At 34.5% G+C, this 14,546-nt stretch overlaps 1 protein-coding gene across 14 annotated transcripts in view; it reads right to left on the bottom strand.

The window, feature by feature from the left end:
• CAMK2D (calcium/calmodulin dependent protein kinase II delta) overlaps positions 1 to 14,546 on the bottom strand; it is a gene marked incomplete at both ends in the record, with an annotated part of 156,281 nt that overhangs the window by 30,542 nt on the left and 111,193 nt on the right. For 9 of the 14 annotated variants that reach the window (XM_079534692.1, XM_079534704.1, XM_079534696.1 and 6 more), the window contains 6 exons: positions 479 to 516; positions 4,279 to 4,321; positions 5,200 to 5,283; positions 6,322 to 6,444; positions 7,965 to 8,059; positions 8,885 to 8,968. In XM_079534692.1, coding sequence (XP_079390818.1) covers positions 479 to 516; positions 4,279 to 4,321; positions 5,200 to 5,283; positions 6,322 to 6,444; positions 7,965 to 8,059; positions 8,885 to 8,968 — 467 coding nt within the window. The remainder of the gene's footprint in view (positions 1 to 478; positions 517 to 4,278; positions 4,322 to 5,199; positions 5,284 to 6,321; positions 6,445 to 7,964; positions 8,060 to 8,884; positions 8,969 to 14,546) is intronic. The other 5 variants (XM_079534695.1, XM_079534700.1, XM_079534693.1 and 2 more) reach the window with 1 other exon arrangement.

Genomic DNA, 14,546 nt, shown 5'->3' with positions numbered 1-14,546 from the left:
AGACAGTAAACCCCTCCAGTTCTGCCAAATATAGCAAGTACATCTGGCAGAAAACACCTCATATGGAGCCAAGAATACCAGTAAACCTTTGGTCTTCCACGGAATCTAATGAAAAGTCAAGGGGAAACATGGAGACAAGAAAGCTACCGGTAAGCTCTTAAACCTTGAAAACAAACGTGCCCACCACCGAACCATCAATTATATTTACAAGCTAGTTATTAGCATTGAGTCACACAATCATCCTTCATTGAAATATCAAAAAAAGTATTTTCTCCAGCAGCTTTCTATTTCCCACTTATTAAAATCCTTGTTTTTCAAATATTTCTTTTATTTCATTCCTTAATTTTCATCTACTAACTTTAATAATTTCAACATTATATAATAAAAATAAATAACAATATTCAATTCCAAGAACCAGCAGAAGTTACAATTAAGCGATGACTAAGCATACATATTTTAAAGAGTGCATTTAACCTACCTTAACTCCGTCTGGCTTTTTCAGTAAACTCTTGGCTGCTGTAAAACGAGACAAGTAATTTCAGTGTCAGATGGTTACTATGGAGGTCAATCAGCTGTTGTAGCAAATCCCCATTTGCCTCCCAGCTGCAGATACATTTTCAGTTTTTATTTCCTCCTTTTGTTGTTCTGAGTGTGGGAAATAAATGCTGAAAATAACTAAACTACTAATACTTCAGATTATCATACATTTCTTCTTCCACTGATTATTAACTGCTGGTTAACTGTACTTACAAAATTGTACCTATAAAATGAGAAACCCAACTGTTAGGAACTTTCCTGGGTGGCATACAGGAAAACAGTTGCATCTGGTATCAATTTGAGAGTGCCACAAAAATACCCAATATCACATCAACAGAATACCTTAAGAGCATAGAGAGGTACATTACTGGCTATTTCATTTAATGAAAAGTAAACTGGATTTTTTAAAAAAGCACCTCTGGCTTTGATTCACTGGGAATTTTCTACCCTAAAGCATCAGTTCCTCATGTGATAGTCTGAGAAGTCACACATATGAAAGAACAACCTGTTAGTGGCAGGAACTGATGACAAACCATGATTTTATTCAAAGGTTTGTCAAGCTTTAAATTCTACCACTTCAAGTGGCGGCAAGAATCTGGCCAAATTATTCCAGAGAGAGCTAATGTGCAAGAAATGACACCACAGTTCAGAACCTGCAAGCATTTACAGCAGAAAAGCATGATTAAAGATCTACCAAATTATACTATTCACAATAATGCTCTATGACTCTCTGCCAAAGATTTATAAGATAAGCCTGGCATCTTTTGTTTTTTAGTGTTGTTTATGAGCCAATTTTCCTATCAGAAGGTACATTAAAGCTTATGGTGAAACTGCTCTTCTCATACAGTTTTACTCAGAAGTAGGAGTCTTTTTGGAAAAGAAAAGCTCCAGTTAGCAATCCAGCATATCCAAAAGGAGGCAGAGCTGGCATGAGCTTCCATCATTACTGGTATCCTTCTCTTAAAAACAAAACAAAACAAAACCCAAACTGAACAAACAGAACAAGTGATTTGATCTTGCTAGACTGAGACTATTCAAATGAGCTGAGGGTTTTGAAGTTAATGAGTTATCCGGCTTAAAGCTGAAGTTTGTGTACTTGTGGCTCATACACTGGTTATATCTGCATCAAGTGCACATTTAGCTCTGTGCAGAGAACAGAAAATGAAAAATCACCTACAACACTGTAAAGAAATAACTGCTGTCCATTACTGTGTTATTTAAATTAAAAAAAAAAAAAAAAAAAAAAAGCCTGGAAAATGACATCAGGCAAATGCATTGTGTTAGCTATGGATATCAGCTATTAGACTGATGTTCTCTCATAAGGCCCATGATTTCCAATTAAAATTAAGAAATATTAAATTTGCCAGCATTATGCAACAGACACAGTGCATGGTTGTATTTACAGAAACATTCATATTTTTTAAAAAAAGTATCTTACAGGATTTGGAGGGGACAGGGTACACACTTCTGTAATGTGTGCTTATAGGACTTGATACAACATGGCCATATATTTTATATCACAGCAAACATTCCAGGCACTCCAGAAATTCATTTAGGAGAAGCAAAGGGAAGGAGCTATTTCTTGAACTTCAGGTAAAAAAAAAAAAAGAAATTCTTTGCTTTCAAAGTCTGTTTTCTACCATTAGAGCTTATAAAAATGTGAGAAAACATATACTAACGATTACAGGCTGCTGCTCATAACAAACTAGGTCCTTGGGCTACAGCAGTGTAATTTATCTTTTCATTAAATTCTGAGTTCTTTCAATGCTAAACCAACATTACAGGTTATATTAAAAAAAAAAAAAAAAAAAAAAAAAGCCAGTAAAATGTAGGCACTAAAAGCAGTAACTACAAGTATTGTGTTTATGGCATTGCCAGCATGTCCTTTGAAATGTGCCCAGTAAGCAGTATGGATTATTATGCAGTATTTTGTGTTATAGGACATATTTCATATTCAACTTCCTTTGCAATTGCTGTTTTTGTCTTGGAATGTGTATATACATATATATAAATATTTTAATGCATCTAAGCACAGATACTGCATACAAATCAAGTATTTAAAGAATTTGCAGTAGCAAAGCAATTAGCATATTCTAAATTAAGCCCACAATGAAAAATTTCTTGCAACTAGAAGAATTAGCTATAAATAAAACCTACAGCAGTGCTAGTAAGCCAGAAAGCAGACTAAAGAGAAATGGCACTGTGACAACATGAAGAAATTAAAGTGATTTACAGCAAACGGCAATTCTGAAGAGAAAAAAGATGTTCCTTTCACGTGCTGAGGGTCTTACCTCACAAGAAATATACATTCCACATAAAAGGAAGAAAGAAAAAGGAAAATAAAACACTTTTATAACCACATTGTTATGGACAAAGGACGTTCAAACGCATGCTTTGCGATGAATTACAATGAATAAACAACTTGAAAATAAAAATACATTAAGGGATACTATGGCTCATTACGATATAAAACAGAGAGAATGGGTGAAAAAAAAAAAATACCAAGGAAACAAAAGCCAAAATCCTGTTTGCTTTTCATGCCAAAATCATATTTTAAAATGACTTCAGATTCTTTTCCTTTATGAAAGTTGAAATTGACCCTTACATACATAGACAAAGTTATGAAAAGTGATGAGAAATGACGTATTTACTTGGCACTTAAGAATAATTAATTCCTACAAAATAGGAAGCCTACAACATTAACTTGAAAATAAAATGATACTGGCAATTCATTAAGCCATAGTCTTGTAAAACTTACTTGAAAGTAATCTTCTGTTCTGTGTTACACGTGTATATTAAATACTGCAGGCTAGGAAGGGGTGTGTATTTCACGTGCTATGCAAATTGAACAAACTGCTTCTGCATTCATCATTATTTAATTTATTGTGAATGATTCTGTGCTTATTATTATTCAAAATATGCCTAAAGCATTATCATGTTTTTGTCTATAAATTAATTTCTGTTCCACAGTTGCATTATAGAGTAGGAAGACTGTAATATTACCGACTTTTGAATTTGGCTTTTTTTTTTTTTTTAACTACGCACTTAAGATCTCAAATGGTAAAATGAAAAATTCAGCAGAGTATCTTAGTTCCAGCTGTAGTGCTGTTGAGGACAATTCTAAGTCTATTAATAGTAAACATATTTTATCTTTGTCTATTAAAATTTATGTTGCGTAAAGATCTAAATCTTCAGGCACCCTCAACTACAGAATTATTTTATATAGAAGAAACATTTATTGCTTTATTAAATGAGGCAATGGAAAAGAAGGGAAAGAAGGACTAACTTTATTACTTTATTAATTTATTACTTCTTAGAAAAGCAGTAAGGAAGGAACATGTGTGTATTTCTGCTTTTGTTTTAGAACAAGATGCAATAAAATCTTTGAATGAGATTTGAAATACATACTTACTCATATGGAACTACATGCATTATTTTTGATTTTCCTCCACCAAAATAAAACGGGAAAATTCTGTCTTTCAAAACATAACATTAAAAATACAAAGAGACACATTCTACTTAAAAATTACACCACTGATGCCTGCTAAAATTTATTCTATTTAGTTCAAATAGTTTAAATTCTCTCGTTTCTGCAAAGAAAAAAACCTAAAGACATATCATCTTTATATATTCTTGCAAAACAAAGATTTTTATGTGCTAATAAATCCTAATTATATTTTAGTCATTATTACAGACATCAAAACATAAAGACCACATGAACCTGGAGCTCAGTTAACATACCTGAGAAATTTCTGGTAGCCAGCATAGTTGTCAAAATGGCCCCCTGTGTAGACATACATTTTTTCAAATTAGTAACATACTTCTTTGAAGTACTGAATGATAACACAATGGGAAAAAAGAAGTACACGCGTGGTAAATCACACAAACTGCTTAATTACATAAACTATTTAACCCTGAAAGAATGGATTGGCTATGCATTACCTGTCATTAACTGTAATTCAATCTTAATTGCACAGCTACTAGCAATCCTGGAAATCTGTTATTAACTGTAAGTTTGTAATGCACAGGCCACAACTACTTAGAGACACAGTAACCAGAAGCATAATATATAGTTGAATATGAAACAGACTTCACTCATTTGGTTGGATTATTCTTTTTGTAGGTAGAGCAGTTGATTTGTAATGTACTAATCGGAAAACTTCACAATTTGCAAAGTTAACCTGTCCATGCAGGAGAAAACAAATGATAACCTAGAAGAACAATCTTAGGGATCTTCCCTAAGATTTTCCCTAAGATTTTCCCATTTTTAATGTGCATACAGGAAGATGATTGTTGTTATTTTGAATCCAACAAAATCATGCAGTACACATTTTAAAATTTCTTTCTTAAAACACTCTTTGTAGTAGGTTAGAAAAGTGATTAGATTTGGAAAAAACATGTATCAGTTCCAGCATTACATAGCTTCTAATGTTCAGTATCACAGCTCACATGAAAATATAATGTTCTATTCTCTTCTGTTAAAAATCAAGATCCTCATGCTCAATAGCTGCTCATCCATCCAATAGTTCTTGTTACAGTAGCATTCAAGAAAAATTCCCCTGAGGATCATTTATTTCATAGATGGACTAACAGCCAAATTATATTTTTCATGCCATCTTTCCAAAACTATATACTTGTCCTTGCAGTTGTTTTCATTCTTACCTTTAGTTTTCTTCTTGCGTTGAATTTCTTCAAACAATCTACAGTCTCCTGTCTGTGCATCATAGAGGCAACAGTAGAACGTTGCTGAAGAAATTAAGGAAAGAATGACTTTAAATGCATCCAAACAGACATATTGCTTTTCATTTACACTACGACATATGTGTATGTTGACCTATACGGTCCAATACTTAAGTTTCCAATTTCTACCCTGTGTAACTCTTTTCTGCAAGCCTCTACACATAAAAGAAATTTCCAAACCAACAAAAAACAAGGTCTCCTTTTACCTAGCATTTGTCAGGTGTAAAGTCCTCTTGAAATAAGTTTTTCCCCATTTCTTTAGTAAGGACTAAGAAAAACACAGAATCCTAAGAGTTTGGGCTACAGAGTATAAACATAATATACTAAATATGAAAATCTTTGAAAATATGTTTTAGAACAGGAAGACAGATTTTCTTTAACATTAGTGACACTAGGTAAGGCACAGAAGCAGGAAATACTTCAGAGGAAATTCAGCAGCGCTTACATTTTCCATGTAACCCAACTTAATTTGCATTATGTAAAGGCCAGACAGTGCAGCTGATGAAAACGAATAGAGCTGAGAAACAGATCTATACACCTCACTGTGACTTTCAAAGCATCAGCCCAGATCATCTGTAAAGTCAAAGCCTAGACTGCACTGAGAACTGGAAAGTAGTCCTGAATCCAGTAACACAAAGGTAGCTTCTGCTAGCAGTAATCTAACTCAACAAGTCCATTAATTTCCTGCTTTTCAATTTCATCATCATAGTTATAAGAAAAAAGATGTAAAACATTGTGCAACTGAAAATTACTTTCTTGTACGTCTTGTCTTTTCTTTGAGAGCTTAAAATCATGCTCTAATTATAGCAGTGAAATTCTGCACCATCAATCCAAGGAAAAGAAGTTTGCATCTGCAAAATTTCTTCTCACAGGCTGACATACTTGTATAATTACAATTTTACACACTACTACTTTAATAACTGCAACAGAACACCACAAAAAAGAACAAAAATTACCCTCCGAACTCTTTCAGGAGATACTGAAGTATACCATAAAGTGATTTGTCATTCAAATTATTTTGTCAAATATGTGGAAGTTACTTACACAGATCCATGGATGCTTTAGTGCTTCTGAAGCTGTGATACGTTTTGCAGGGTTGATGGTAAGCATTTTATTGATAAGGTCTTTTGCTTCAGGAGTCACTGTATCCCACTCTGGAGAGGGAAACTTAAAAAAAAAAGAAAAGTATGTGTGTATTATCTTGCATGACCACTACACAATTTTATATAAAGACATTAATTAATAACAGGTTTGTGATATTAACAGCTAGTTTTAAATTAAATACACTTTTCCACAATCAAAAAAGATTGAATTAGCCAGATTTATATGCAGTGTTTTTCTACATCACTGTTTTGGTTTTTGCAATTTGGTTCAGATGCAGAACATTTATGGATTTGCAATATTCTGATAACAATTGATATTCATAGGATAAAATATCATCAGCAGACATAAAGGAGATTCCAGTCAGCTGTGAGGAATATGATCATAAAGCATCTCAAACAGTCCTAATCTCACTGTGAATTAAGACAAAAATATTAATCGTTATTATTCAAACTCTTTGTTTGCTTTCTTTCAATGTTAATATCAATACCGATTGTATAGTTATGGTATAGAAATGAAAGTAAAGAATTTAACGCCTCTTTGCTCAGCAAAATATTTGCACGTGCACTCAAAGTACTTGCTCAAAGGCAAATGGAATGAAAAAATGGGTACATCTTAAAATGTTGCTGTGAACAGAACACCTTGATCACATCATTTTCCAATAATAAAAATGTTTATTCTTGGATTAGAAGAATTTAATATAATCTAAATGCAGTACATCACAGTTTGCATTAAGTACGTATAATACAGCTTCACAGTTTAGTCTCTGTACTTACTAATTTCTTACCCTCTCAGCTGAAACTGTAACTCCCACTGTAATTCTATTTGTTACTGTATTACTTGTTCAACTGGAAGGACACAAGATAGACCACAGCATAACATAGATGGCCATAGCCATCAATTCTATAGAACTGGATTCAAATAAGAACTTCAAAATTAGAAGGTACAGTATCTTCAACATTCACAAATGACTTAAAGATGAGAATCAATGGTCCTCTGTTTTTCTATCTGCTTAATTTAATATAAACGAATGGATGATGTTGCAAAATTCACAATGCCACAAATGTTTGGGTACTACTTATCAACAGGCACAATGCTCACTTTCAAATACACTTTCAATTAATAAAACTATTCTTTTTGAGAAGGTCTATAGCTGCCTGTGTTTACAAAAGTGGGCAATATAAAAGTATTTGAGTATGTTCAGACAGTTTAGGAATTATTAAAAACAATTTAGAATAAGTGACTGGCTAAAGTGATAACCACAAGGAGTTAAGAAACATCTATTGGAAGTACAGAGGTATCAACAGGTCAGGATAACAAACTTGCACAATTTATACAATTTATACAAGGACCAGAAAATGAAAGCTTGGAGTTGTAGGGAAACAGAATTTATTTTTGCAGAGATGTGTCCATCTTTATAAAGCTCATGTTACTAAAGTGACATTTACTACTATGAATGATTCATGACAGTCAATCAAAAGAAAAAAAAAAAAAAGATTACAATATAAATCTAACTTTTCACTCTAGGAGATTTCAACATAGAGGTCCAATTATAAATAATTCAGAAGATAGAGCATGGCACATACATCATAAGCGCCAGCCTTTATCTGCTGGTAAAGTCTGTGCTGGTCTTCATCCCAGAAAGGAGGATAACCCACCAGGAGGATATACAGAATGACACCTGCAGAAATCACAGTAGTAATTAAGTAATTGCAAGACAAAAACAAACAAACAAACAAACAAACAAAGAAAAACACCCAAAAAACAAAGAAATTCATTTTGTACCTGATAACATGTGAAACTATGGCTCAAAAGAAGGATCCCAACTACTGAAAAACACTTCCTATCCATGCTGGGTATTAGAGTAAACATAGGGTTCACAGGACAACCTCCTACAGAGTGTGAGCAAGAATGTGCATCTGACACAAAATCGGATTTGTTAAACTGAGAATATTTAGCTAGCTGGAGAAATAGGTTTGTACTTTTCAAAGATCATGAAAGTTCTATGAAAATAACATGTCTGGTATTGTCATGTTATCTGTACTGCTGTCTATAACTAATGTCAGGCAAAGAAAACTTGGGCAACTCAATTTATATTTCTATAAATATATGGTTGATAGGAAATAAAGAAGTTCACCTGCTAGTTTTACAGGGATGATTCATTATGACTAAAGAAAAATGCTTTCCTAAATACAACCAAATAAGTGTGGGTAGAAGTACAAGAAAGAAACTCATCATTTGTTCTCACATAGGTAACAATCCCTTTGCTAGGACCATAAATTACATTGTTTGAAGAACTGGGTGATAAAGTAATTGCTCTCTATTCAACAAAAACATTAGTCTCAGACTTCAAAACTGCAGTTCCAACATTTTGATTTTTTCTAAAAGTTAATATTGAATTTTAACTAATACCGATTTTCTGGTGTGGAATATAAGGTATTCCGGTATCCTTCCCTTAACATACTTTACAGTTGACTGAACACTGTCTTTCAGAATAATTCCTTACCACATGCCCACATATCCACAGGTTTTCCATATGGATCTTTCCGTAAGACTTCTGGAGAAAGGTATCCTGGAGTGCCAGCAAAGCCTGTCACAAGGCAAGGAAAGTACTCTCAAAAACTGTATGTGCTCTGCAAAATGCAAGTCATTTTCATGTTATCCAAGAACACACAGGATCTTCACAAACTATCCAGCAATAACTACTTCATCTTAAACTTTTTGTTCTATGGCAAACTGCCCAAAAGTAACAATAACATAAATACAAATGCAGACCTGTCCCATTGCCTTTTTGCCACCATCTCTACATGTCTACAGTCAAGAGAACAGTGAAAAGCCAGCTGGTTACCCATCTATTCTAACATTGCAGATTCAACAGTTGTGTCAGGGGTGACAGTGGAAGATTTCCAGAAAGATTTCCAGATAGCTGAAAAAATTTCACTCATGACCTGTCCATTACCATAAGCTATAGAAAAACAATCAGTAGTAAGGTACAAATATATCTGTTCAGGTTCAAAGTAAAAAAAAAGTCAGTGGAGCAGGGAAAACATGGGAAGCACAGAGTGATCCCCTTGGAGATATCAACCGAAAGACAGCAAATGCATTCTACGCTTGCCCAAACTTATGAATACTGTTTCCAATGTTTGTTTTTGTTTGTTTGTTGTTTTTAATCCCTACCATAATCTAGTCTATTTTAAACTAGCGCCAAATTATACAAATTATTTTTGTAAAGATGACTCACTCGGGACTTCTGAGTCCATCTTCTCTCAGCTGTGAAGACTATTTTCACACATAAAGTACTACTTCTGGTGACATTTATGGGGAACTGATTAACAAAGGGGCACTTCAGCAACACTACTGAAGCTATAAGGAACATTTTAAAAGCCCTACTCAAACCTACATGAGGGTTACTTTCTGAGAAAACAACATATAATACTAAATTTAGAAAAGTTCACATATGGAGCAATTTCTCATTTACAAGAAAAAGAGAGTAGAAATACTGTTCTAATGTCCTTTCATAGAAGGAGAAACTCAAATCAACCAGGGCCTGACAGTGGCAAAGTAAATGCTCAGAAACGCTCATGATTAGAATTCTTGAGAGCACAACTGGCTATTGCTTTGCGTAAAGACAGACAACTTAGGCTTCAGTCATCTTACAGCCTTTGCTGTTCATATTCCACACAACTACTTCTAAGATTGTTTCAATGAAACACTCACTTCCTTGAAGTGATGCAGCCTGTAGAACCCCTTACAAAAGTTCACAAAAAGCATCTCCAAGGTCATACACCCTTTACAATTTGGATGTTCTTTCTTTATTCTTCAGCAGCAGTATGATCTTCAATTAGGAGAAATAAAAAATGTAGGTTTAAATGCAGTCATTTCTCGGAATACTGCAATAGGTAAAAGCTTCATGATCCATAATGCTCTGTAGTGTTTCAGTTAGTATATATGCTCTTATAAGTATTTTTCTCTAAAATTGTATGCTTGGAAATCCTTGGAAGGTGAGATTTTGAAAAACCACCTTTTATTTCTGAAAGACCAAATGTATTCCACAAGATTTGTGCTAAACAGAGGATAAGCAATGAAACTTATGAAAGATGGTGATAAGGTCTGAAGTAGACAGCTACAGAAAAAGGAAGCCTTTGCCCTGCAGCTGGCAATCATTTTAGGGTGGGAAGAGGAAATGAACAAACACACTGTGTGTACTCTACTCAGAATGTACCTAAATAGTTTAATGAAAAACAGGCTTGCATTTTTCAGAATCCTAATATGAGAACCATGAATTATGAAGTACTGTCGTACACAGGAAACACAGTTTAAGCTCCTTTGAGAAGCTAATGAATTCATGTTCTAATTGTCTTTAAATAGAGTGGTTTCATAATTTTTCCTGGAAGTAGAGCTTTACATTAATATTTTGGTCCATCTTAAATGTAAAGTTGTATTGATGTTCAACCCTACCACAGCTCCACAAACATTATCATACATCAATTGGAACTAAACGTTACAGTGAAGATATAACAACTAGCTAACTTTGTCTTTTGATGAGGTTACAGAAGAGTCTACACTATCAGAAATAACAACTCAGAAATAAGTCATAACAAATATGAGTGTACTACCATGACAACTTTTCAGAGAACTATTGCTAACAGTAGTAATCAACTTAGCCACAAAAAAAAAAAAGGACTTTCAAACCTGGAAATTGTGACTCTATATAATCTAGTAAAGGCTTATCACTACGTACTACTATTATCACGTGATATTAAATACATAGGCAGAGGCCCAAGAAAAATGCTGCACTGTGTCTTGTTCAATGGTGCATACACACATGAGATGGCATGTTCTTCAACCCAAACAGCTTACAGTCTCAAAAACCTCTGCAAAGATAACATACATACTTCATAAGTGGTAAGAATGTTTCGAGTCAAACCTGCACTGGAGGATAAGTATAATCCCATAAATTAAATTAACAAAAAGAGATGTATCTTAAAAACAGAGAAACAGATTATTGCATTAAGACCTGCCCTATGCTTTCATCATCCCCTTTCTAGACTTATGGCGTCAGCGGCACTCATACAAGTGTTCCAAAATAAAGTGGTAGAATAAATTATGCCAGTTCAAACAGTTAAAGCTGTACATCTTTGCTAACATAACTCCTTTTGACTCAAGAATAAATGTTCAAATGAGTAGCCTGGTGAGAAGATATGAAAAATGAGGCCGCAAGGGGTAAGAACAAGCCTCTGAGAGCAAATATAGGGCAGCAGCCTTCACTTCCTGCACAGCCAGATCTAAAAGAGTAACTGCATACAATCCGAGTTTAATGCAGCTACTACTAAAAAAAAATCAGTGGAGCTACTCAAATGAACAATGTGTTGCATATTTTAGTCCTAGTTTCAGGGCTAGCTGAAGACAAGATGCAGCTGGGACTAAATCCAGCTACCAGTGAGTCAACTACAGCCCCTAGACAGACTTGAGTGAGACTCGCCTGTTACAGTGAGCAAGTGGAGCCTGCCAGACACTTTCCCAGCACACTTAGCACCTGCTAGCAGGATGGGGTGTTTCCACTAAACAGATGAGCAGTTTCTACAAACAGTCATGAAACAGGTTTGCTTTATAAATACGTGAACTGTGAAAGCATCCCCATAGTATCCAAGCTTTAAGCAAAGTATCATGCCACAGGTTTACATGTACACAAAAACAAAAAAAGAAAAAAAAAAAGAAAAGAAAAGAAAGAAAGAAACTCTGATGCTGAGCTATAATTAGAATCAGACCATGCTATGAGTCACTAAGTGGTGCAGAATCCACTGGAAAGCAGAAAGAACACTGGAAGGAAGACAAACTTCAGGACATCAGGGTGTTTTTGCCTTGTTAAAGCAATCATAAGAAGATTAAGGAAGGCACTCAGAACATTACTGAAAGCTTTTGCATTTCTATAGCAGTACAGAACTCACTTATTTTATCAAATATTACAATTTTTACACTATTTTCTGTCACTATTCTTCCAGCTTCTCTGTTGACTGTATATGTTATTATGAATCCATTCACCTCACTCTCTACCAAGCTCAGCATAAAGATCTCATGATGCTAAGTCTGAAACAATCACTTCAGATTCTCCAACTGACCAATAAATAAAGTGCAAGATTTTGCAGGGAGCTGCAATCTCATATGCATTATCTGCACCCATATAGACGGAACATCTAGAGAAAATAGTCCTGAAGCTCATTCTGCTCATTTTTTCTTGAAAGGCTTCCTGTTTTCCAGATGTTTTCATCATTTTAACAAATTATTTGTATTTTGTTTTCTCTCTATTCAACTCTTTTTACGCTAGTCTATTCATTAATGTGCAAGACCAATCTCCTCTCTCTTTTGTGGATTACTGAAATCCATTTATATAAAGGCTGGGATTTAAAACAGCAGGCTAGCTTATAAAGCTACCAACATATGTCCAATGGTACTGCCTGCGCATGTGGATGCATCCTAGATTTCAAACTCTCAATCTCTCAACACACCATTTGTACAAAATCCTTCGTGCTTTTATTCTAAGCTTTGAAAGCAAGCTTGCAATTGCTTTGTTCAATTTTAAGTTGCACTTTCTAGCTGCTGTAAATGAGAATATGTAGCAGCCACGACTATTTTATTGTGTGTTTTTGTTTTTTTCTTTCTTAGATAGAAAATGACTTTGTGCTTCCACTTTCCATCTGTTGAAACGATGGTATTTGAGATTGAGGAACTGTATTTGGACATTTCTTGTATTTAAAATGACCAATTGAATTTACCTACACTTTTTCCTTGGGCATCTGTGAACTGTAACAGATGATCTATAATAAGCTTTTTTTTAAATTATTATTATTATCATTAACAAAAAAAGGAAATACTTTAGTGGGACTAGAGAGAACTGTGTTAATACTGAACTCACTACCCCCATCCTTTTTTCAGATCCTGAAGCAGAGCTTTGTACGTTCCAAGTATTGACTCTGAAGATCTAGTTTAAACAGAGTTGCCATCTCCAGGAGAAAAGAAACTCTCCAATCCCAGCTTTTCATGAACTAAGCTGAGGCACAGAAAGTGCACTCTTTTGCTGGTGATATACACACACAGCTTGTTTACACATTCCAATACATCTTTGTCACCTTTGCCATCAAGGAAGTACTCTCTCAATTCCTCTCAGATCGAGATTATATTTTCAAAAGTATCACAGTAGCAGAGAAACTCTAGTTTAAGCTTCAAAAGATATTTGTAAGTTATGGACAGATAACCTTTCCTAGACACTCTAAACCATTCTCTCATTTCTTGGATTTAAGGTGTCCATGGTCTCCCATATGAGATGATTCTATATTAGCAGTTGAACGTTACTTATAAGCTAAATTATTTTGAACTAAATGGGTCAAATAAAGTTTTGTGAACAGCTTTACTAGCAGGTCTGAAGGGGCAGTCACGTCTAGGACAGCAACATAAGCAGCTGAGACATAACTTGGACTGTTACAGTGAGATGTGGATTACTGTCTAAAGTAAAATTTTCAGGTATTTCCAATGAACAAACAGCTGTTCAGATAAAATGTTTTGACTTCTGGATGTAGGAATGGAATGTTCCAATGTTTCTGGAATGGAATTGGAATTAACAAGATAAATATTTAACTAATAGCTCTTTTCAGGGGGGTCTTCTTACTTCATCAGGGGTTTCTGATAGTCTCTGCATGCTCAGCAGATAGCTGAAGTAATTTATAGTCACAGAGATTAGATAGATGGAGTAATTTAGAAGTACAAAGACAGCATCTCCTATCTGTCCACCTATCTAGAATACCTCTGAGCCTTGAGTCAAAGATAAGCTAGACATCCCACTCCTAAAGAGTGTGACAAGGATATCAATAGGCTCATTATATTGAAAGACTACTAATTTTTGTTGCAGGATGGACAAGACCTGAGTGATAGAGAATTTAGGAGGAGAAGTTAAATAATTAGCAATATATAAATTGTTGCTATCTAAACATATGTTTAGCCAGTATCCATACGTTTAGTTAAGTGTAGGGAACCTGAAGTACTCAGCAAGATAAGCATTGGGCAAAAGAGCATAAAAGATGTAACACTCTCTCTCAGGTGCACTCCTGCTTGCAGGATGCTCGCCATTCCAATTGTGAGTAAAATCTGCTTTTATCAGAGATACCATCCTGATA

Source organism: Tetrao urogallus, assembly GCF_951394365.1.
Source record: "Tetrao urogallus genome assembly, chromosome: 4".
NCBI classification, from domain to species: Eukaryota; Metazoa; Chordata; class Aves; order Galliformes; family Phasianidae; genus Tetrao; species Tetrao urogallus.
The sequence above is the reverse complement of the archived record's forward strand: the minus strand, read 5'-3'. Positions and strand labels throughout refer to the sequence as shown.